This window comes from Schistocerca nitens, chromosome 2 (genome assembly GCF_023898315.1).
Source record: "Schistocerca nitens isolate TAMUIC-IGC-003100 chromosome 2, iqSchNite1.1, whole genome shotgun sequence".
NCBI lineage: Eukaryota > Metazoa > Arthropoda > Insecta > Orthoptera > Acrididae > Schistocerca > Schistocerca nitens.
In genome coordinates this window covers 768,586,779-768,612,057 of record NC_064615.1, presented here as the reverse complement: position 1 = coordinate 768,612,057, position 25,279 = coordinate 768,586,779, and the positions used below count along the sequence as shown (strand labels likewise).

General features: G+C 39.1%; 1 protein-coding gene across 2 annotated transcripts in view; it reads right to left on the bottom strand.

The window, feature by feature from the left end:
• Positions 1–6,508: 6,508 nt before the first annotated feature.
• Positions 6,509–25,279, bottom strand: part of LOC126237008 (gastrula zinc finger protein xFG20-1-like) — a 76,073-nt gene continuing 57,302 nt past the window's right edge. For both annotated transcript variants that reach the window (XM_049946735.1, XM_049946734.1), the window contains one exon: positions 6,509–8,103. In XM_049946735.1, coding sequence (XP_049802692.1) covers positions 7,216–8,103 — 888 coding nt within the window. In that variant the 3' untranslated portion in view covers positions 6,509–7,215. The remainder of the gene's footprint in view (positions 8,104–25,279) is intronic.

Genomic DNA, 25,279 nt, shown 5'->3' with positions numbered 1-25,279 from the left:
GCAATGAGCTGAAGCATTTGTGTTTGAATTACAAGAAATCATGAGGCAGAGTTAAGAGCAGCTCAAGAGGATCCACAATGCAAAATATGGGAAAATGATCAACATTTTGGTGAAGTAGATGCTTGCTGTACAATAAAGGAATCTGCTCGTTATTCTAGTAAATGTGAGAGAACAAGTCATGATGGAAAAATGCAATTCTTTATTATACTGACACTGGTAAAAACACAACATACATTAAAGGAGCTGAGTTATATTGATGGTCCAGCTGTAAATCTGACTTTTTGAGTTTGTTTCATGAGGTAATTGTGGTAACAGATGGAATAATTTGGGAAAATTAAGGCAACATTACAAGAATTAAAACAGACTAGTGAACAAATCGAAAAAGTAGGCTTGGATGTTGTTGGACTGTTATCTAAGACTAACACTAACCATGTTAGATCATTTCTCCATATATCTTCTCATGATACCACTACCTGATCAAAGAGATGAGACAGTAGCTACCATTTTTGTTAAAGAGTGGATTCTAAATTTTGGGTCACCATTAAGGATAATCAGTCACCAAGAACGAATTTCATGACTGAATTGCTTAGACAAATTTTGTGGGTGAATTGCTTAAACAGACTTGTAAGCTAATGCAAATGCTTACAGTGCAAAAATTCCCATGTCAACTGGTCTGAGTCCATATGAAATTGTAAGAAGGACACATTAAGCCTTGGGTTTTGCCTGACTGACCACTGGAATCGGTAATGAACACATAAAGGAATTAATGCACAAGCAAGGAGTTATGGGAGTGAAACAGCAGAATCATCAACCTTTTCTGCAGCAAGCGAAACAACACAATTGCCAGCAGTTGCACCACAGTATCGAGTCAGAGATCTCATCTGTCTGAGCAACACAGTGTTGAAGAAGAGTCAGGTCAAAAATTTTATCCATATTTTGCAGCTGCAAATGTGACTTTTTTCAATACACTGAAATTAAAAAATGCCTTCAGTTCACAAGTTCGTGCATATTTAATAAAACACAGAAATTTGTTACTGAAGGCATTTTTTAAATTCATACTTCAGGTTACAAAGTTTAAGAAGTTTCGCAAATAACAATATCCGATATTGGACTGTTATCACCAGTCACTCTTAAGCTCCATCTGCCTTTTCGTTGACTGTTGTTCGTATCAACCGTGGGTAAAGCCATTTCTGGCTAGACTTCCATAGCATTGCAAGATGATGACAAGGACTGACTGAGGGACAGAATAGCTGTTCCTAAATCCAGACAACAAGCAGTGCAGTCCAGACTTCGATCCCAAGGCATCAACATACACCAAGCAATCTTCCTTACATCCCTACAATCTTTGAAGACGTGTAGTGTGAGTGCAATGCATGTGTTTATTTCACAACCATATGCTTATGTGAATGTGTTGTGCAAATATAGATTGCAGCTATTACACAGAGTACGCAAATATAACTGAAACTTATTCTGCAGTTCACCACTAGATACAATTTGTATTACACCCACTGTTTTACTCTAGCGTTTAGAACTAATTAACCATGTTTACTGCAATTCTAATTTTGGAAATGACAATGTGTTCCATTAATGCTATATTAACAGTATTGCATACAACAGGTGTTTTGTTTGAACCATGATCAGACATGGAAGTTTCAACAAATAATGCTAAACTTGTACTTAAATACAATTTGAGATTTAACAACAACTGAATTTTGTTAAGAAGCAAATTGATTTAATTTGCTCATAAAAAGATACTGATATAGTTTTGTAACAACTGGACCATTATCAAAATGGAGGTACAAGCCACATTTGCTGGTTATGAACAAAATACTAGTTGTTATTTGAAACCTTTTACCACACAAAATATGGATTATGCACAAATATGCCTGGTTTTATTTTGGAGGAACTACCTTTTGTAGTGTGTTTGGTGCTTTAACCACCCATGATCTGTTGCACATTAAAGACAAAATTTTACTTTTGAACAACAGTCCAGTATAAATTCAATTAACCTCTCTAATGAAACACAAAAAAAGGGAAAATCTAGGATGGATTAATGACAGTATTATGAAAAGGATAGATTGAGTTGCAGACAGCCACAACAAAAAGACTGCTAAACAAGTAAGCTTTAGACCAAGAAGCCTCCCTCTACTGAGACTAGCCAAAGACAGAGGTCATGTGTGAGGACTGTGTGTGTGTGTGTGTGTGTGTGTGTGTGTGTGTGTGTGTGTGTGTGTGTGTGTGTGTGTGTGCATGCACGCGCAAGTTTTTTGGACAAAAGTTAATTTGTTTAGCAGTCTTTTTGTTGTGCCTGACTGCGACTCAACATTTCCACTATATGGCGAGTAGCAGTATATCCTTTTCATAATATTGTCTCTAATGAAATAATTATATTAAGGAATATCCAAAGAACCATTACTAGCCACATAGTTTTTATTGAACATATTGTGAAGCAATTCATTACAGATTTCAACATAATTCGTGGTGAGATGAATGCTACAATTTGCGAGTTGTTAGAAGGACTGGGTGCTGTGAGTGCTCAGTTAGATTTTCAATATTCTGTTGTTAAGAATTACTGACGGTCTATCAAATGCTAGAACTGATGCTTTTATTTTACGTACAGCTCTAGAAAGTAGTTCTATGATTATTTAAGCAGTGTACTATTGCAACAAGATCAATTCTTACAGATCCTACTATTAATTGAATGGAAGTTAGATGCAATATCTACTATGATTTACCCTGTTAATTCTTATAATTTATCAGCTTACTACAAATTAGCTAAAATATACTTTTTATTTATGGAAGATGAATTAATTGTTATTCCTACATCAACACATAGTTTTGAAATGCACAAGATTGATACCCTGTCATGTGGCAAGAAGCTGGCATTCATGTCATGTATCAGCTAAATGATTATTTACTGTAGGTATTTTTTATCTCTGAATGAGCATGATCTGTATATACGTAAACATAGTCATAAGTCAATTTGCTCAGAATCAGAAATATTCTTAGATAGTAGCATGTACAGCTGAGAGACAGAATTATTTATGAATAATAGAATGGGGGAAAGAAATACAGTAGAAGAAGAATGGGTAGCTTTGAGGGATGAAGTAGTGAAGGCAGCAGAGGATCAAGTAGGTAAAAAGACGAGGGCTAGTAGAAATCCTTGGGTAACAGAAGAAATATTGAATTTAATTGATGAAAGGAGAAAATATAAAAATGCAGTAAATGAAGCAGGCAAAAAGGAATACAAACGTCTCAAAAATGAGATCGACAGGAAGTGCAAAATGGCTAAGCAGGGATGGCTAGAGGACAAATGTAAGGATGTAGAGGCTTATCTTACTAGGGGTAAGATAGATACTGCCTACAGGAAAATTAAAGAGACCTTTGGAGATAAGAGAATCACTTGTATGAACATCAAGAGCTCAGATGGAAACCCAGTTCTAAGCAAAGAAGGGAAAGCAGAAAGGTGGAAGGAGTATATAGAGGGTCTATACAAGGGCGATGTACTTGAGGACAATATTATGGAAATGGAAGAGGATGTAGATGAAGATGAAATGGGAGATACGATACTGCGTGAAGAGTTTGACAGAGCACTGAAAGACCTGAGTCGAAACAAGGCCCCCGGAGTAGACAACATTCCATTGGAACTACTGACGGCCTTGGGAGAGCCAGTCCTGACAAAACTCTACCATCTGGTGAGCAAGATGTATGAAACAGGCGAAATACCCTCAGACTTCAAGAAGAATATAATAATTCCAATCCCAAAGAAAGCAGGTGTTGACAGATGTGAGAATTACCGAACTATCAGTTTAATAAGTCACAGCTGCAAAATACTAACACGAATTCTTTACAGACGAATGGAAAAACTAGTAGAAGCCGACCTCGGGGAAGATCAGTTTGGATTCCGTAGAAATACTGGGACACGTGAGGCAATACTGACCTTACGACTTATCTTAGAAGAAAGATTAAGGAAAGGCAAACCTACGTTTCTAGCATTTGTAGACTTAGAGAAAGCTTTTGACAATGTTGACTGGAATACTCTCTTTCAAATTCTAAAGGTGGCAGGGGTAAAATACAGGGAGCGAAAGGCTATTTACAATTTGTACAGAAACCAGATGGCAGTTATAAGAGTCGAGGGACATGAAAGGGAAGCAGTGGTTGGAAAGGGAGTAAGACAGGGTTGTAGCCTCTCCCCGATGTTATTCAATCTGTATATTGAGCAAGCAGTAAAGGAAACAAAAGAAAAATTCGGAGTAGGTATTAAAATCCATGGAGAAGAAATAAAAACTTTGAGGTTCGCCGATGACATTGTAATTCTGTCAGAGACAGCAAAGGACTTGGAAGAGCAGTTGAATGGAATGGATGGTGTCTTGAAGGGAGGATATAAGATGAACATCAACAAAAGCAAAACGAGGATAATGGAATGTAGTCAAATTAAGTCGGGTGAGGTTGAGGGTATTAGATTAGGAAATGAGACACTTAAAGTAGTAAAGGAGTTTTGCTATTTGGGGAGCAAAATAACTGATGATGGTCGAAGTAGAGAGGATATAAAATGTAGACTGGCAATGGCAAGGAAGGCGTTTCTGAAGAGGAGAGATTTGTTAACATCGAGTATAGATTTAAGTGTCAGGAAGTCTTTTCTGAAAGTATTTGTATGGAGTGTAGCCATGTATGGAAGTGAAACATGGACGATAAATAGTTTGGACAAGAAGAGAATAGAAGCTTTCGAAATGTGGTGCTACAGAAGAATGCTGAAGATTAGATGGGTAGATCACATAACTAATGAGGAGGTACTGAACAGGATTGGGGAGAAGAGGAGTTTGTGGCACAACTTGACCAGAAGAAGGGATCAGTTGGTAGGACATGTTCTGAGGCATCAAGGGATCACCAATTTAGTATTGGAGGGCAGCGTGGAGGGTAAAAATCGTAGAGGGAGACCAAGAGATGCATACACTAAGCAGATTCAGAAGGATGTAGGTTGCAGTAGGTACTGGGAGATGAAGAAGCTTGCACAGGATAGAGTAGCATGGAGAGCTGCATCAAACCAGTCTCAGGACTGAAGACCACAACAACAACAACAATCCTCTGAGAGATAATTGCCCTAGGAATTTAATGCACCTGTATCAACAATTTCTTAAACAATGGTCTGAAGGTATAATTTACTCTGTCCATTATAATTATCTGGGCTGTTATGCCGTGGTCGGTTGATGAATTCTGTGTCAATTCCCAACGTTTCGTCTCCGACTGCGGGAAACATCTTCAAGGGGTCCACAGCTCGATGGAAGGTCCAACACACCCACTGGCTCACTACTGACCGCCGCTAAATTCCGTGTCCGCGCGCTCCCGCGCCGCGGCGTGACGTCACGTGTTTTGAAAACGTCAGTGGAATTGGTCGCTGTCCGTCGCCATCGATCGCCGTTGCCATCACCCAGTAGTGGACGGGTGGTACACATCTTCTTTAATACCAGCATCCATATACCGTTTAATTTCATGCTCTCCTCCTTTTGACTGAAATTGCATGCTTTCCAGCCAGGGAACCACAATATTCGTTTCGAGGAGACACAAGTACTAGCGGCCACAAGCGGATATTACGAAAGGCTCTACAGGGAGGCAATCGAAATCGCTAAACACCCTAATAATTTCAATCGAAAGGAGGAGGGCGTGAAATTAAACGGTATATGGATGCCGGTGTTAAAGAAGATGTGTACCACCCATCCACTACTGGGTGATGGCAACGGCGATCGACGGCGACGGACAGTGGCCAATTGCACTGACGTTTCCAAACCACGTGACTTCACGCCGCAGTGCGGGTCACGCGAACACAGAATTTAGCGGCTGTCAGTAGCGAGCCAGTGGGTGTGTTGGACCTTCCATCGAGCTATGGACCCCCATGAAGATGTCTCCCGCAGTCGGAGACCAAACATTGGGAATTGACACAGAATTCATCAACCGACCACGGCATAACAGCCCGGATAATTATAATGGACATGATATTTCCGGCCGTGATAGTCTACATTTTAGTATAATTTACTCTTTCAATTCGATTCTAAATATCACCGTAACATTTATAATATCTGGTACACATGAAGTACCTTTAATACTCAAATGGTAATGGTTAATTGTGATTTTTCATGAGATCTGTTTGATATGCCATCTGTATAAGAAAATGTAATGACTACTAACAATGTTTTAACTTCAAGCAAGCAACGAATTGGATTAAATCTGTCAAATCTTCAACTAATGTTAATACATATTTAACTGTCAGTATTGCGTTATTGCTACTTTTAGTAATTTGTCTTGTGTCTACAGCATGTCATGTATCACATTGTGATTTTAAAGGCCTGTCTTCAGTACCAATCATGACAATAAATGTTGCAATGCCTTCTGATGCTGCAACTGGAGAAACCGATTCATAATGCCCGAGTGGTTGTCCGGAGCTCACCTTCTGTGTGTGTGTGTGTGTGGGGGGGGGGGGGGGGGGAGGGGGGGATGTTTATGAGCTGGCACTGTCTTGGAATGCTATATACTATGTCTCAACATACGCTTGTGGCAAGTACCTCCACACACACATTGAAAGTAGAGTCATGTCACTGGCTGCCTGCTTGGACAAAAGTGTTTTTAACTTGTGTGGTTTCGATGCGAAATATGTCTTTTCTGGCTCAAAATGGAGTCTTGACAAATCGAAATTATTCAGTACTAGATTGTCAGACACAGTTGTGACAGATAAGCATTTGCGTATTTCTGTACCTCACTGAGCCAGTGTCTCCATAGTCCTGACAAGTAGTGTGTGAAGTCAGCTGAGTGTACAAATCCATACCCCCTCATATCAAATGGAAAAAGAGCCACAATCCATACTGGAAAGAATGACAATTTTCCCAACATGCAATAGGAATAATTACAACATGAGATAGCTTCCAGATAAATATTTATATCACCACCACAACCAAATTACTTGTGAATTACACATCTATTTTTTTTTCTCTTAAATGTTTACAACTGTTCCTACCCATAGACATTCAACATAACACAGTCCCAAATAAATAGCATTACTTAAAGTGTTGTTTTTCAAAAAGTAAACCAGCAACATATTCAATGGTACTTACTATGAATGCTCTTTATTCCTAAACAATGCAAGAGAACACTGTCACACATATTTCTGAACATGTAAGTGATAAAAACATGTAGTTATCATAACAAATAAAAAGACACTATACTTTATATATCTGTGTCATAAAACAGATTAAGAGATTCTTCATTCAAAGTTAACATTTGCTGTGGAGGAGACATACATTTTGATGCTTCACGAGTTCCTGAATCAATTTCTTGAGTAAATTTTGACTTTGAAACTGCAGCACCACAAGTATTACCAATATACACACCTGACTTATTTCCTAAATCAGGATTTTCTGACTTACAGCTTGTTAAAATATTTTGTTTATCATTAGGAAGATACACAGATTCAGCACTAGTGTTAAATACTATTGGAATATTCAGTGTGAATGGATCATTGTTTTCATGAAATACTCCTGGGTTCTTAGAAGCTTCAGATTGTGACTGAGATGACATAACTATATTTAACATATCTGATGATTTAGAGGAAGGACATTCTTTAATATGGGATATATTGTGTGTGTTTTTTAGCTTGGTGCTATACATTTTAGTAGCAGTAGTGTTAGCAGGCTTACTTTGATTTACAAAATTAGTATCTTTTTCATCCTTGCATATTTCTTCATAAAAAATTTCATCATTACCCATAGTTTTATTAACTGGACTATATTTCAATGGATAACTTCTTGTAACAGTTTCTTGTAGCTTTGTATCACATAAACTAACTATCTGTGGCATATGCAAAGATTCTAGACCTGTATCCTTTGTCTGTGATTTTTCAACTTCTCCCGTTATCCAAAGTATGGGAGAAGAATCTACCATAACATCATGCGACAATGCAGATTGAATGTGACTGTTCGCCAGAATGATATAGTCATTATTTTGTTGCTTCTTGACCAGCTGTGTCTCTTTGCTCCAAGTGTGGTGCTTTTCTAATACACTGCATCCTTCTTTAACATTTGCAGCCAATACACCATTTGTGACAATGTGTTTTTCCTGAAAGAGAAAAAAGATCTATTAATGTTTTCATTGCACAATCAGACGAGCGTCAAAAGTGTCCACTTAATAATTTTACTAGACAGTAACAGGACTGCTTATAAATACGGCAAAGATTTTTCAGAACAAATCTGAAACAGTGATGATGTGGTAATACAGGCCAGCACTTTGCACTTCTGTTGTTCTTGAAATCAAGCACAGTTGCATAAAACATGAACATGCCTCCCCCCCCCCCTTTCTCTCTCTCTCTCTCTCTCTCTCTCTCTCTCTCTCTCTCTCTTGCACTGTAGCCGGACTGGGATGGAAGAATGGTTGATGTGGAAGAAATGAGAAGGGGAGAGGTTAGAGCTTAGGAAACATAGGGGCAGCAGAGCAGAGGAGAAACCTTGAAAACTGCACTAGAATGTTGCTCACAAAAACGCAAAAGCAAGGGAGGGTGGGAGGAGAAGGGCAGCAAAGAAGACTCCAGGGTGGCAGCTGAGATCCTTACTTCACAGCACTTACGGATAATGTGATGACGTCGCAATTTGCTGCAGTAAATACATTTTTGTGTTTCTATGATTTTATCCAATCACTAGTTCCTGGGAATACTAAGCAGACAGATCCACAGGCCTTCAGAGCATACACTTGGCTCAAAGATGTTCATGCATGTGAGCACATACTCCCCATTGAACTCCATTTGTCTTCATTTTCTGGAATATGTTCCCAATATTTTTGGTTCTTCCATTTTCTGAAGCCATCACACTGGGCAAGGATCTTCCTCAAGATATTTTGCTTACAACACACTACTTTCTTGTCATCTATCTTTCTGATATTTAAGATCTCAAGTTCCTCACAGATCAATACATCTAAAATTCCATTATATACCTTTAGTTTTGCTCAAGATAGCACAAGAAGTTACTATCTGCTTCAAGGTTTTTGTGGCTGTTGAAGCATGTGCCCTGAAAACTATAAAGCTCCCAACCCAAGAAAATCTAAAATACAAGACTTGCAGTAGAGAACTGCATTGTTACTGTTAGTCTGGAGAGAGAGAGAGAGAGAGAGAGAGAGAGAGAGAGAGAGAGAGAGAGAGAGAGAGGAGGGGGGAGGAAGAAGGGGCAGGGGACTGATTACAGAAGCACAGATGGACCATGAGATCTGTTGGAAAGTCAGCTTCCACTTTTGTGATCTGAAAATATGGGATGATGTGGAATGATACAAGTGGCACAGGTGAAGCATTCACGGAAGTTGATAAAGTTGTACTGTGCAACATGGCCCACCACTGTATAACTGAGATGCCCTTAGACACAATTTGGTGGTGCACATTTGATTTGTGGTCAAGTACACATAACAAATCATGCCATAATTGATAGTGAACTAGCCATATGACATGGCTGAACGCTAGAGGGGGGAGGAGGAGGGGGCAGGAGGGAGAGGTGGGGTGCTGCATGGTATAGATTTTTGTACTTAGTTCTTTGACATGGGTATGATTTGTGGTGCAAGAGTTGGAGTGATTTAATAAGATAATGAAGATGAGCCAGAATGTTTGATGGTAGGCAGGGCATCATCATTTTGGGAGAGGTACAAAAAAGTTCTTGATGTGAATAACATACCTATTTTATTTTTTTTTAAATATGTGCAGGTAAACTACCACAAACAGCATAGTGAATGCATTCTTGTGGCCAAGATTGACACGAAGCCCACGCCTACCACAGCAGTACAAGTTTATATGCAAACTAGCTCTGCAGATAACGAAGAGATTGATGAAATGTATGATGAGATAAAAGAAATTATTCAGATAGTGAAGGGAGACAAAAATTTAATTGTCATGGGTGACTGGAATTCGATAGTAGGAAAAGGAAGCGAAGGAAACGTAGTAGGTGAATATGGAATGGGGGTAAGGAATGAAAGAGGAAGCCGCCTGGTAGAATATTGCACAGAGCATAACTTAATCATAGCTAACACTTGGTTCAACAATCACGAAAGAAGGCTGTATACATGGAAGAAGCCTGGAGATACTGGAAGGTTTCAGATAGATTATTTAATGGTAAGACAGAGATTTCGGAACCAGGTTTTAAATTGTAAGACATTTCCAGGGGCAGATGTGGACTCTGACCTCAATCTATTGGTTATCAACTGTAGATTAAAACTGATGAAACTGCAAAAAGGTGGGAATTTAACGAGATGGCACCTGGATAAACTGACAAAACCGGAGTTTGTAGAGTGTTTCAGGGAGAGCATTAGGGAACGATTGACAAGAACGGGGGAAAGAAATACAATAGAAGAAGAATGGGTAGCTTTCAGAGATGAAATAGTAAAGGCAGTAGAGGATCAAGTAGGTAAAACGACAAGGGATAGTAGAAATCCTTGGGTAACAGAAGATATATTGAATTTAATTGATGACAGGAGAAGATATAAAAATGCAGTAAACAAAGCAGGCAAAAAGGAATACAAATGTCTCAAAAATAAGATCAACAGGAAGTGCAAAATGGCTAAGCAGGGATGGATAGAAGACAAATATAAGGATGTAGAGGCATATATCACTAGGTTTTAGATAGATACGGCCTACAGGAAAATTAAAGAGACCTTTGGAGAAAAGAAAATCACTTGTATGAATATCAAGAGCTCGGATGACAACCCAGTTCTAAGCAAAGAAGGGAAAGCAGGAAGGTGCAAGGAGTATATTGAGGGTCTATACAAGGGCGATGTACTTGAGGACAATATTATAAAAATGGAAAAGGATGTAGATGAAGATGAAATGGGAGATATTACATTAGAACTACTGAGCCTTGGGGGAGCCAGCCCTGACAAAACTCTATCATCTGGTGAGCAAGACATATGAGACATGCTTCAAGAAGAATACAAGCCGACGTTGGGGAAGATCAGCTTGGATTCCGTAGAAATGTTGGAACACGTGAGGAAATACTGAACCTATGACTTACCTTAGAAGACAGATTAAGGAAAGGCAAACCTACGTTTCAAGCATTTGTAGACTTAGAGAAAGCTTTTGACAATGTTGACTGGAATACTCTCTTTCAAATTCTGAAGGTGGCAGGGGTCAAATACAGGGAGCGAAAGACTATTTACAATTTGTACATTAACCAGATGGCAGTTATAAGAGTCGAGGGATATGAAAGAGAAGCAGTGGTTGGGAAGGGAGTGAGACAGGGTTGTAGCCTCTCCCCGATGTTATTCAATCTGTATATTGAGCAAGCAGTAAAGGAAATAAAAGAAAAATTCGGAGTAGGAATTAAAATCCATGGAGAAGAAATAAATACTTTGAGGTTTGCTGATGACATTGTAATTCTGTCAGAGGCAGTAAAGGGCCTGGATGAGCAGTTGAAGGGAATGGACAGTGTCTTGAAAGGAGGATATAAGATGAACATCAACAAAAGCAAATCGAGGATAATGGAATGTAGTTGAATTAACTTGGGTGATGCTGAGGGAATTAGATTAGGAAATGAGACACTTAAAAGTAGTAAATGAGGTTAGCTATTTGGGGAATAAAATAACATGATGGTCAAAGTAGAAAGGATATAAAATGTATACTGGCAATGGCAAGGAAAGCATTTCTGAAGAAGAGAAATTTGTTAACATCCAGTATAGATTTAAGAGTCAGGAAGTCATTTCTGAAAGTACCTGTATGGATTGTAGCCATGTATGGAGTTAAACATGGATGATAAATAGTTTGGACAAGAAGAGAATAGAAGCTTTTGAAATGTGGTGCTACAGACGAATGCTGAAGATTAGATGGGTAGATCACATAACTAATGAGGAGGTATTGAATAGAATTGGGGAGAAGAAGAGTTTGTGGCACAATTTGACTAGAAGAAGGGATCGTTTGGTAGAACATGTTCTGAGACATCGAGGGATCACGAATTTAGTATTGGAGGGCAGCATGGAGGGTAAAAATCGTAGAGGGAGACCAAGACATGAATACACTAAACAGATTCAGAAGGATGTAGGTTGCAGGTTGCAGTAGGTAGTGGGAGATGAAGAAGCTTGCACAGGATAGAGTAGCATGGAAAGCTGCATCAAACCAGTCTCTGGACTGAAGACCACAACAACAACAACAACAACAACAACAAATAAGTTTTGTCAGAAATTGTAAGGAGACACCTGAAGCACATATGGTGCTTTCTTGTACCACTCCCCCTCCCCACCTCTGCTCTGGTAATCATGATGGCCATGGGACAGGACCTCCCTTACAATCCAATGATGAGGGTGTGTGTCATTCAAGTGTTCGTGGACAAATAACATCAAAATAGGCTGGTGTACTGTCATGTTGAAAGCAGATCCTTTCGCGGACCACAATAATTACAGTCTCCAAGAACTGTGGCTGCATATCTCACAGGAACAGCACGTAACATCGACCAGTCACACATGGAAGCAACAAATAGGTTCTATTTAGGTGATCTTGGTCAATGCCCACCCATACGTTCCATAACACAATAAATATGGATTTCCAACTGTTGGTTTCCTATCTCAATATACTCGGTTGTGCACCCACTATCGCCTGTTTCAATTTTACCCAAGGGGAGCAACTTAAATCACTTAATGAAAGCAAGTCTTCCTGTCTTGATCTTATACTAATCAGGTTGCTTCCAGAGTATGCAGATGAAATAGCTCCATTTTTAGCATTCATACATGACCATGCTCTTGACAAAAGATCTGTACCTAAAGACTGGAAAGTTGTGAAGGTTACACCAACACACAAGAAAGGAAACAGAAGCAATCCGCTGAATTACATACTCACATCACTGTCATCAACTTATAGCAGGATTCTGAACACACAGTGTGTTCCAACATAATGAAGTACCTCGACGAAAACAACCTATTGACACACAACTACCATTAATTCAGGAAATATCATTCTCATGAAACACAACCACCACTTTCTTCACGTAAAGCAATGATTATAAACAATCGGGGTCTCCAGTTCATTCCATATTTCTATATTTCCTGATGGCTTTTGACACTATTCCCCATAAGTGGATTCTAATCAAACTGTGTACCAATAGAGTATCATCTCAGCTGTCTGATTAAATTCATGATTTCCTGCCAGATAGTAATGAATGGGTAGTCATCAAGTGAAATGAAATTTATGTCTGTGGTTCCCCAAGGAAGTGTTATTTGTCCTCTTCTGCTCTGAATCTACATAAGTGATTTTTGATTTAGGAGACAATACGAGCAGCCCTCTTAGATTGTTTGCAGAAAATGCTGTTGCTTACCCTCTAGTAAAGTCATCAGAACAAAAAGTGTAAGGTAATCCACATGAGTACTAAAAAAGTTCCATAAAATTTTGTTTGCATGGTAAATAACACAAGTTTAAAGACTGTCAATTCAGTTAAACATTTTGGGATTATAATTCCAAACATCTTAAATTGAAACCATCACATTGAAAATGTTCTCGGGAAGGTGAACTGATGGCCTTATTTTAAAAGCAGAGCATTTAGAAGATGCAACAGACCTACTAAATAAAATGCCTACATTATACTTATCCATCCGCTTCTGGAGTATTGCTGTTTAGCATGGGATTGGTACCAGGTAAGATTTATGGAGGACATCGAAAAAGTTCAAAGTACGGCATCTTATCTTGCTTTGTCACAAATTAGGAGGGAGAATGTGACAGATGACATATGCAAGTGGAGGAGGTGATCAATCATTAAAACAAAGGCATTTTTGATTGCAGTGATATCTTTTCACATAATTACAATCACAAACTTTCTCCTCCAAATGCCAAAACACTTTGTTGACTCCCACTTACATCAGGAGGAATAACTATTATGATAAAAGAAGAGGAATCCAAACTCTCACAGAAATATTTAGATGTTCATTTTTCCCACATGCTATTTGAGAGAGGAATGGTTGAGAGAGTGTCTGAGCACTTTCTGCCAAATGCTGAAATGTGAATTGCAGAGCAATCATGTAGATTATCCATTTCAATGATAGATGTCTGGCTGGTGCTGGGATGGAAATACAGCTGAAGATAGAAACTAATGTCGATTATGCTACAGCGGGTAAACACTAATGACAAAAGGCACCAAAATGCAAAGATCATTTATCAAATCTTAATAAAGCCAAATACTATTAAAGGTATGGACTATTTGTAAACTATCTATGCATTTACCACACCACATTAATCTGTGGATATTATAGTGTGATTAAAATAACTTGTATCAAAAGAAAAATTTAGTTGAGAAAACTATAAAATTCTGAGACAGAACTGCTGGGAAGGCTTACCTTCGAGAGGCTAAATCAAAATTCTCAGACATAAAAAAAATACACGAGCCTGTTCTATCTTTTGGAACTAACAGTGCCTTTCATAGAAACTGGCTTCAAAACCGGCAGCAAACACATCTCAACCTTAGCTGACCAGCATCTCAAACCTGTTACAGAGTGTCTCCCAGCCTTCGTAAAATGCATCAACCACTTCCTGGAATGTCTTGAATCCTCACTCCCATCTAAAATCCCCCTTTTCTCTATTTATGTGACCTTGCTTTAAACCACCAATCCACACACATGTGGTATATTAGCCGTAGAGCACTACCTCTCTCCCAACTGCCACATGAAACTCTTCCTAACCTTTGTTTATTGTCAGAATTGCCAACTTCATCTCCAGCCAAAACTACTCACTTTTGAGAGCCAGACCAACAAACAAATCAGGAAGCACAAAATCAGGACGGCCCTGTGCTATACGATCTTTCTAGGGGCTGCATGGAAGAGGCACTCCTCCAGACCTGGAACCTGGGCATCACAGTTTAGTACAGATTCATCATCATCATCATCATCATCATCATCTTTATGGTTTGTACTCATAGTGAAGAATAACTCCTTCACTTCCTGTAACAGCTTACTTTCATTCCCAATTAAAATTCACCTGGTCTTTTTCCAAAACCAGGGCTACCTTCCATGATGTTGACTCTCGCCTCGCTAAAGCCCGCTTCCAAACCTCGCTCTACCAGCCAATAACTAACAATACCTACACTTTCACAGTTGCCACCCATTCCCCATCAAACACTCACTTGCCTACAGCCGAAGTATTTAAGGCAAACAAATCTGCTCCATAACCGAATTCCTCAACACCCACAACAACAAACCCTCACGTTTTCCTTTCCCGCAATTACTTCAGACATTTCCTGGGCAGTAGCCTCTTCTCACCGTTTGACTGACACAGCTCTCACTTCCACAAAACTCAGAAGCACCCCCCCCCCCCCTCCCGCTTTCTCACCCAACACCAACTGGCCCTTGAATGCTCCAACACATTTCTTCGCTAAAACTAAGTCCTTCTCAAATCAAGCCTTGAAACCAGATTCTCCCTCCAAATGCCACCCACTGTCACCTTCTGTTGCCCTCATAACCTCCATAACATCCTAGTCAAAACATGATATTCTCAAATCATTGCTGCTATCCCTAAGTTCCTATCCTTGTAATCGTTCTCACTGTAAAACCTGCCCCATGAAACCCCCTGCTACCATTTACTTTAGATCTACTAACGGTAAATATGACAATATTGAAGGCAGAGCAGTTTGTGAAACTGTGCATGTTGTTTAACAACTAACTTATGTCCACTGCACAGCGTATCATGTAAGAATGACTACCATAAACTGCATGAGCACATAAATGGGCATAGAACAGGATTTTCCAAACTGGGTCCTTGGGAAGCAAATAACTGGCCTGCAAAAAAATTATTAATAACATGGCTTATTTTCCTGACATTCTGACAGTACTAATTTAAGGGATGTAAATTTCATAACTGACCGCTGTTGGTGCCACAAAACGTCATGTGCACATGATAGGGATCTCTTACAGTTTATATTCTGTATGAAAATAGCTTATACTATGCTCTCACCATTAATTTGGTACCATCCTCCTATGAATAAGCATCTTACCATGTAATTTACCATATTGAACTTAATGGAGAAGCTCATTCAAGTAGAGAAAAACTTTTTTTAAGCCATTTGTAAAAGACATGGTTATTAATGAACAGACTTCATTACTAATGAACAGACACACAGTTACTAATGAAAAGACACAGTTACTAATGAAAAGACACAGTTATTAATGAACAGACACAGTTATCAATGAACAGACACAGTTATCAATGAACAGACATAGTTATTAATGAACAGACTGCCAAAAAAATAAATGTGGTACAGTTAGCTAATAATAGTGGTTCACAACACATCGAAGATCTTTCCGGTGGCATAGAGAAGAAATTAATTTATCAACTTGGTCTTTGTAGTGAGTATCCACTGCAAACGGATGAATCCACAGATGTCACAGGACTAGCTGTATTACTAGTATTTGGTTGTTATACATTTAATAAAAATATTGAAGATTTAGTCATGAGTGCATAGTTACATAAAAAACAGGAGAAGATCTATATAGTTGTATTAATTATTATATTATAAAACATGAGATTGGATGGGAGAAGCGTATTTGCACAGATGGAACTACAACTACGGTAGGAAAAACAAAGGGAGCTGCAACACATATACTGTAGGTATAAGTTGTGCAGGATATGGGAGCCCATGTGCAGCGACCAGTTTTTGTCTACAGCACTGGGTGATTTCATTCATTTTTTCAGGAGGCCTACAAGCGTTTGCCACCTTTCAGCCGGTTAGCAATGACGGAACAGACGTGCACGCCCTGCAATCTTTGTCAAACAATTTTACAGAACATATTCGGAAAAAAAAAAAAAAAAATTCATTTTTACTTTACTTGTAGCTTTGTGTGTCAGGTTTATTATGATGTGCCCATCATTTCATTAATGGTCACAGTTATTGTGATATTTAAGTGGAAGTAAGACACTGCCTGAAATTCAAAAAGTTTGGAATGAAACCAGTCTCGAGAAAAATGATTTGACGTAGCACACTCATTTGCAATCACACTGTGCCAGCGAAAATGCCAGAGTAAAATATCCGTAATATTGCTCATATTTCATAAGCAGTTTGAGATATCAAAATGAGATTTTGGCAAATGACAGCACACAAAGAGGAAAGTATTTTGGTGGTTGGTTTTATGCAAAACCTCATTGTCTACCACATTATTCTACTAATTACAGACATTTCCAATGAAAGAATATAATTTTTAAGGAGCATCAGTAGCTGGTGAAATGAAGGGTGCTATGGGTTTTGGTACAGCGTAAGTGAAGTCATTACACATTTATTTTGTACCGAGGATGTGCTTTTTTTGTAAGATGCTAACCTTACTTTTCCTCACTTAATAAACGACTGTCTCAGAATTCTCTCGCAACTGTGTCTGCACAACAGGTGATGTGAGACTGTGTAAACTCCACTGAGTTTTGGCAAAAGAAGCAAATTTTAACATGACAACAAGAGATATGTGTAAGTTTTGCTCAAGACTCCCCACTCCTGACAATTCTCTGAAAGTTACAAATGGTTAACAAAACCAGGCAAAAATAAATCACTGTATTTTCAGTGGAATTCCTTTTAGATATTAACCAAAGGATAAGTGACAGATCTTTTTGAATGGTCATAATGCAAGTGTGGGCGTGAAGAGGACCTACTTAATATCCACACAAAATTGTGCATTTTTGCTTCAGTTTAGAATGGCACTTCCCCTCCAGCGCTCAGCATTTCCTCTACAGTGCCTGCTCCCAGCCCCCACCACTATTGCTCTCCTCACGCATGCCCTGCCATCTGCGCACCTACTGGCCACAGTATTCTGCGTTCACTATAGCTACAAGAGACACCAGCAGTCACTGTATTTTTCATAGGCTAGCTCTAGTAACAAAAAGAAATGCCTACTGATTTAAAATACATTTAAATAAAGTGGTGATAATGATAAACTATGTAAAATCTCAACCACTGCAGTCCAGATCTTTTAAAATTTTGTGCGCTGTAATGATTGGTGAACACAACGCACTTTTACTCCATACAGAAGTGAGATGGCTATCCAGAGGAAAAGTACAACTGAGGCTTTACGAAGTTCATAATGAGTTATTGGTCTTATTTAATGCGCAAAATAATTCCATACAAAGTTTTATTGAATTTTTAAGACATCCTTTATGGTTGATAAAACTTGCATGTCTGGCAGACATTTTTACAAACGGCAATAAAATTAACATATCACTGCAGGAAAAAGTGTTATAATTTTTAGTACAATAGACAAAAATGCATCTTTAGAGAGACAATTGAAATTTTGGATAGTAATAATAATAATAATAATAATAATAATTCTGTGTGGCTCAATGGCCTCGTGCAAGTCTTTCTATCAGATGCCATTTCGATGACTTGCATGTCCCTAACGTACCCCAGTTGTCCAACTGTGGAAAGTGGACCTACAGTTTAATATGAAATCTAAAACGTGTGTTGTTTCTGTTGACTCCTCTCATCACTGAGAGATGAAAACTAGGTTAAAATGAAGACCAGGAAATCCATGGTCAGACCAAGATTAGATGCCGTAATCTCTCAGTTTCCAGGCACACACCTTACCCTAGACCATCAGGCATGTAGCAGACAGTTCCCCTGTAAGTTTCAATGAGTGAGTTTGTAAGTATCAAAATGTGTGACATATGTGTTCATACTGTATGTTTTGACTGCATTGACTTAGCAGCTTAAATTATTTACACCACCAAGTGACCTTAGTCCTTAGTACCTGTCATAAATTTCAACTTGATACTTTGACTTTTTTGCTGAGAAAAAGAGGTCTCAACAGTCAGACAGACAGATGGACGGACAACAAAGTGATCCTATAAGGGTCCCAGTTTTACCAACTTATTTTTATCTGTCATGTGTTCTAGTTCCTTTGCCCCTCCCCATCTGCTCCCCATCTCTCCCAACTCTTTCTCTCTCTTCCCCCCCCCCCTCTCCCTGTGTGTGTGTGTGTTTGTTTTGGTGGTGGTGGTGGTGGTGGTCCCCAATTCTTAACTGTACCATTCTTTTCTCTTTCTCTTGGATCATTTTCATTTCTCACTATGTCATCATAACTAGACAAGCTAGCATAGTGTTTCACAATATAGATAGCCTCCCTCCCCCAATTTTTCATTATTGCCTTCCTTTGTCCTTAGTTGAGGTGGATTCCTCTCATCCTGGTCTTTCTTTTTAACCTTCCCCAATCAATTCCTCTCCCCTGGTAAGAAAAGAACTATTAATTGAGGAAGCTACTTTCTGAGGGTAAGTACTGGCCAGCTTTCTGCCTCTCAATTTTCAAATAACTTGTGACTTTTTACAGTTCATCCCAGAGGAGCGGACATGACCCCATAGCCACAGTAACACCAACAATGACATATTTTGTTCTCCAGCACCACCAACAGGTCGACAGGTATACTGCACCTTGTTACCACACTGCCAATAACTAGTAGTACATAGTGCTTTTATGTTCCTCTGGTCTCATTGTGACGCATAGAGTTTTCCAGCACTGGTGTGTTCTGCATTTACAAGCTATTGTTGTGAACTAGTGTTTTTGTATTAGAATTGTTTTAGTAGGACAGTGATGTGTCTCAACATGAGGCTAACTGCAAAAGACATCATCCAAGAATACAGTCACCAGCTTCAAAGGTGCTGAGGGTAAAATCAGAATTCCAATCTGCTGCAGATTTGTGTGTGCTATTTGTACGTATGATTAATTGTGGTACAACAGTGGGAGTCTGATATTAGATGTTTCAAGTGTTGTGGACAGGATAGCCACATCACTTAACATTCATAGATTTACAATGCTGAGAATTGGAAAACAGAAGGGAAGGAAGGAAAATGAGAACAATGGGCCATCAGCAGGTCATTCTCTCTTGGAAACACTGGGCAAGAAATGAATTTACAACATGTAACCAAAATGGATGCATTCGAGCAGGATGCAGCATGCAGAAATGTGTATGCTTATTATCAGTACAAGGAGTACACTACAGTAACCTTCTCAGAAAAGCAAAGATATTTAATGGAAACAAGCAGTCTCTTTGAAACTGCTGTCAGAAACTTAATTTATGACATGGAAAATGTTTGTCTCTGAAGATACCACTGACATATCACACAGCTGCCTGGAAATGTCGGTATCTACTGCCGTGAGAAGAACTTCATTTGAAGACATCATGTAGATTTGTGAGACATGGGCTAATGCATTTCACACTTTAACAAAAGCTGTATGGACTGCACAGCTGAAGGAACAACAAATACGCCGACAGTAAAGGGTGGCAGCATAATCATCATTCCAGAAAGAAAGGTGACTATCATGAAGAAATAATAATCACAGTTTTCTACAGCAAAATATTCCCCCAAATACAATGACAGTCAAGAACCGCATGCCATATCACTCTGTTGTGTTAGACACAGCTCAAAGATTGCAGTGGAGGAAAGTGGATATTGTATTTTGGATACAGAGAAACATTACATAGCAGCAAATTGAACCTGGCATCAATATGGCTGATTTACAGGAACTTGCAAAAACTATGTTAACCAATATCCCCACACTACCAAGTTGTTGAACTAGGTATGGCAACAGGGCATAGCATAATAAGGCTTCTCCTGCTCATTTCAATCCAAATGAACTTATAAGAGCCTAGGTGAAAAGAAACATAGCATGCAATAAAATGTTTATTCTCAGTGAAATGTAAATTTTAACAAAAGGAGTCATTGAGAACAATACCCCGAGGATTTAGTCTCGAGGTGAGTCATACCAAGAAGGTAGCCAAGGAAACAAAGACCCGTGAAGAACTGCTGGACACGCAGAATGAGAAGGTGGTTGTTTCTGTCAGCTCCAGCCATGTTCAGGTCTGAGGAAGAGGAGCACAATGATTCTTCCCTTATGTCATGTTGCTTACAACATAATCTGAATATAATAGAGGGAAACATTCCACGTGGGAAAAATATATCTAAAAACAAAGATTATGTGACTTACCAAACGAAAGCGCTTTCAGGTCAATAGACACACAAACAAACACAAACATACACACAAAATTCACGTTAAAACCTGTGGGAAGCGGCTAAAAATTATCAGTGATGTGGGAAAAACGGAAATGGAAATAAAGCGAAAGTTATTAGAACTAGCCGAAATGGTTGTTTAATAGGTGAAAGGAACTGTTTGTGAACTAGAAACTGATAATTTTTAGCCGCTTCCCACAGGTTTTAACACACTGATAATTTTTAGCCGCTTCCCACAGGTTTTAACACACTGATAATTTTTAGCCGCTTCCCACAGGTTTTAACGGTTTCTAGTTCACAAACAGTTCCTTTCACCTATTAAACAACCATTTCGGCTAGTTCTAATAACTTTCGCTTTATTTCCATTTCCGTTTTTCCCACATCACTGATAATTTTTAGCCGCTTCCCACAGGTTTTAACGTGAATTTTGTTTGTATGTTTGTGTTTGTTTGTGTGTCTATCGACCTGCCAGCACTTTCGTTTGGTAAGTCACATCATCTTTGTTTTTAGATACATTTTTACAACATAATCTTGAATATTTATAAAATATTCATTGATGTCACTGTCCAGATTGATACGGTCATTCATTTATTACTTCACTGAAGATCAGTTAATGACTACACTTCAAAAGTTGTTGTGATGGGTGCAGCATGCATAAAACTGTCAAAAGTTAGTTTAAATGCACTGTAATATATGAATGTTAATGAAAACATGGCATTTTTGTAGCAGAGAATAATCATCCCTGAATATAAAAGAAGATGTACATATAGTTACAAAAAGTCTGAAGTATTTAAAAGACTGGTAGTAGTGAGCAGTTACTGGTCAGACACAATAGTAACAATACATCTTAGCTGAGCCAAACTTTGCATGGTACCACTATTCAATGTGATATCAACACTAAGTGCCAGCTATACATCAGTGTCAGGTCTCAGTGTTCTTTTAATAAATCATGATTTAGAAAATTAAATGTTGCAGGTGGAGTGTAACTATCAAACGGCTCAAATGGATCTGAGCACTATGGGACTTAACATCTGAGGTCATCAGTCCCCTAGAACTTAGAACTACACCTAACTAACCTAAGGACATCACACACATCCATGCCCGAGGCAGGATTCGAACCTGTGACCGTAGCGGTCGCGCGGTTCCAGACTGAAGCGCCTAGAACCGCTCGGCCACAGTGGCCGGCTTAACTATCAATGTTTCAACTTTCATGGACATGCATGCAGAGGATTCAGTGCCAAATAAATGCAACTTTCAATAATCAATTTATGTCATTTGTGCAACAGTTTCCAGCACATACAACAAAAGCCACTTTTTTGTTCATGTATAGCAATAGCTGGCTGCCAAGAGCAAAACAGCTGATACCAACTGGTGAGTGGTATAGAGATGTTTGTAGTAACTACTTGCTGAGGAAGATCCAGACAGTTAATTGCAACTCAGCCCGCTATACTTAATCACCTGACATAGATCAAACAGTGTGGTGATTACAGTAAAAGCTGTTAAAATGGTGTTATCAGGGACCTGAAAAATCCATATTTGCAACAAATGTGAATACAGATCCAAATTCTGCCACAAAATATGAAAATGCAAAATTACTTAATAAAGGCTATTTCACAGTGAACTGTATGCAGATGAACTATTTTATTAGAAATAGTTTGAAATAGCTTTATTTTCTGCATTTAATATTGAACATGTACCAAATTTTTGGTTCCTGGTATTGCACATCTGGCAAAGAACACTTGGCAAGATTTTGTGCATAAGAAAGAGTTTGCAGAATACAGCAATAATGTTAGGAAAAAGATAGATTGCTACTCACTGTAAAGATGATGCCCGAGTTGCACACAAGCACAATGAAAAGACTGTTACACATTATTTAGTTTTCAGCCAAAGCCTTCTTCAGCACAGAACAACACACACACACACACACACACACACACACACACACACACACACACACACACGAGTAGCAAACTATCCCATTCCTGATATTGTTGATATTCCAACTTGAATTTCACACAGTTCGTTATCATTATTGGCTATGTATCACAACTGGAAGGTACATGTATGTGTGTCATAAGACGTAAGTTATAATTACAAGGGCTATAGCTGACTGCTGCAAACCACCTTTAACATACTTACAACTAAAAAAGAAGTAACAGAACTTGAAATTTATGTGATGTTTTATTATTTATGAATCTTCTCTTTCTCTGTATGAAGTTATTTCTGATATTTGTCAGGAGATTGGAAGTGAGTGTTTATTGAGGCAAAGATTAACATAGGGTGTGGTGCAGGAACTTCCTTATTTGAAATGCACATAAAAAAGCAGCCATTACTCACTGTTTTGTGGGACTGAGCCAATTCACAAGGTTCTTTTCTTAAGGTTAGTTTAGTAGCGAACATGCAGTGGAGGGGAGAGAGGCCGTGGTGGCTCACTTTTCCAATGGCTGTTCAGTAGTTAGAACCCAGTGAGCATTCAGGGAACAGTTTAATATCACATCTGCAGACCATGTTCCTGACCGAAAATCAATTATGTGGGTGGACACATTTATTGATACTGGTAGTGTGCAAAAAAAAAAAAAAGAAACCAGGACCGTCAAGAACCACAAGGACACCAGAAAATGTCAAGAAAGTACGGCTGGCAATTTTCAATTTCCCCAAGAAACCTGCATGTAAACATTCAGCTGCTCTTGTAACTTCTAATCACACAGTGAGACGAATTCTTCATGAAGACTTGAAATTTCATCCATACCAACTGGCGATGGTGCACACATAATCCACCAAATTTTGTTTCACAAAAACAATGCATTGAAGCTTTGATCAAAACCTCCTGCCGCACAATGCCATTCTCTTCTTCAGCAATGAGGCACATTTTCATTTGTTTGGATGTGTGAATAAACAAAACATGCAATCCAGAATGAGATTTCACTCTGCAGCGGAGTGTGCGCTGATATGAAACTTCCTGGCAGATCAAAACTGTGTGCCCGACCGAGACTCGAACTCGGGACCTTTGCCTTTCGCGGGCAAGTGCTCTACCAACTGAGCTACCGAAGCACGACTCACGCCCGGCCCTCACAGCTTTACTTCTGCCAGTATCTCGTCTCCTACATTCCAAACTTTACAGAAGCTCTTCTGCGAACCTTGCAGAACTAGCACTCCTGAAAGAAAGGATATAGTGGAGACATGGCTTAGCCACAGCCTGGGGGATGTTTCCAGAATGAGATTTCACTCTGCAGCGGAGTGTGCGCTGATATGAAACTTCGTGGCAGATCAAAAATGTGTGCCCGACCGAGACTCGAACTCGGGACCTTTGGCTTTCGCAGGCAAGTGCTCTACCAACTGAGCTACCAAAGCACGACTCACGCCTGGCCCTCACAGCTTTACTTCTGCCAGTATCTCGTCTCCTACCTTCCAAACTTTACAGAAGCTCTCCTGCGAACCTTGCAGAACCAGCACTCCTGAAAGAAAGGATATAGCGGAGACATGGCTTAGCCATAGCCTGGGGGATGTTTCCAGAATGAGATTTCACTCTGCAGCGGAGTGTGCGCTGATATGAAACTTCCTGGCAGATCAAAACTGTGTGCCGACCCAGACTCGAACATGCAATATTGGAAGGGCACAAGCCCCAGATAACTTCATAAGCAGCCCATGCATACAGAACATGCGACAATTTAGTATTTATTATCCAAAATTGGCATTGTTGGCCCATGGTTTTTCGAAGAAATCTAATGGGTAGTTATGGTCACTTCTGATAATTAGGTCCAGATGACTGAGGAGTCTTTGTTCCCAAACTTGAAGAAATTGTTGTGGGGATGTCTGATTCCAGCAAGATGGCACCATGGCTAACATGTGACAAACATTGCTTTGCTGGAACACTCCCCCAACTGTCTCATTCCTTTGAGGGGCGATCTTCGTGGCCAGCAAGCTCACCAGATTTAGCCCCTTGCAACTTTTTCTTATGGGCTACCTTAAATCATTGGTGTATACCAAATGTCCATGGACCATGAGTGAGCTGTGGAACAACATTTGTGCTACTACTGCCAACACAGACATGCTGGACAAACTGAAATGATACATCTAATATTGGCTCTCCAGATACACTGAGGAAATGGAGAACCCCTTCAAGATATCATTTTCAAAACCTAATGAAATAAAACTTTAAATGTACCTCTACGTAAAGAATAGATAATTAAATTTATTTTTTTAAAATAAGAATGTTCTCATGCCACACCCTGTATTTAAAAAGAAAAAAATACAAGGGACAGGTACAACAAATGAACTGCTATAGATTTCAGCTTCCAGCCCAAAGACCTTCTTCTGGA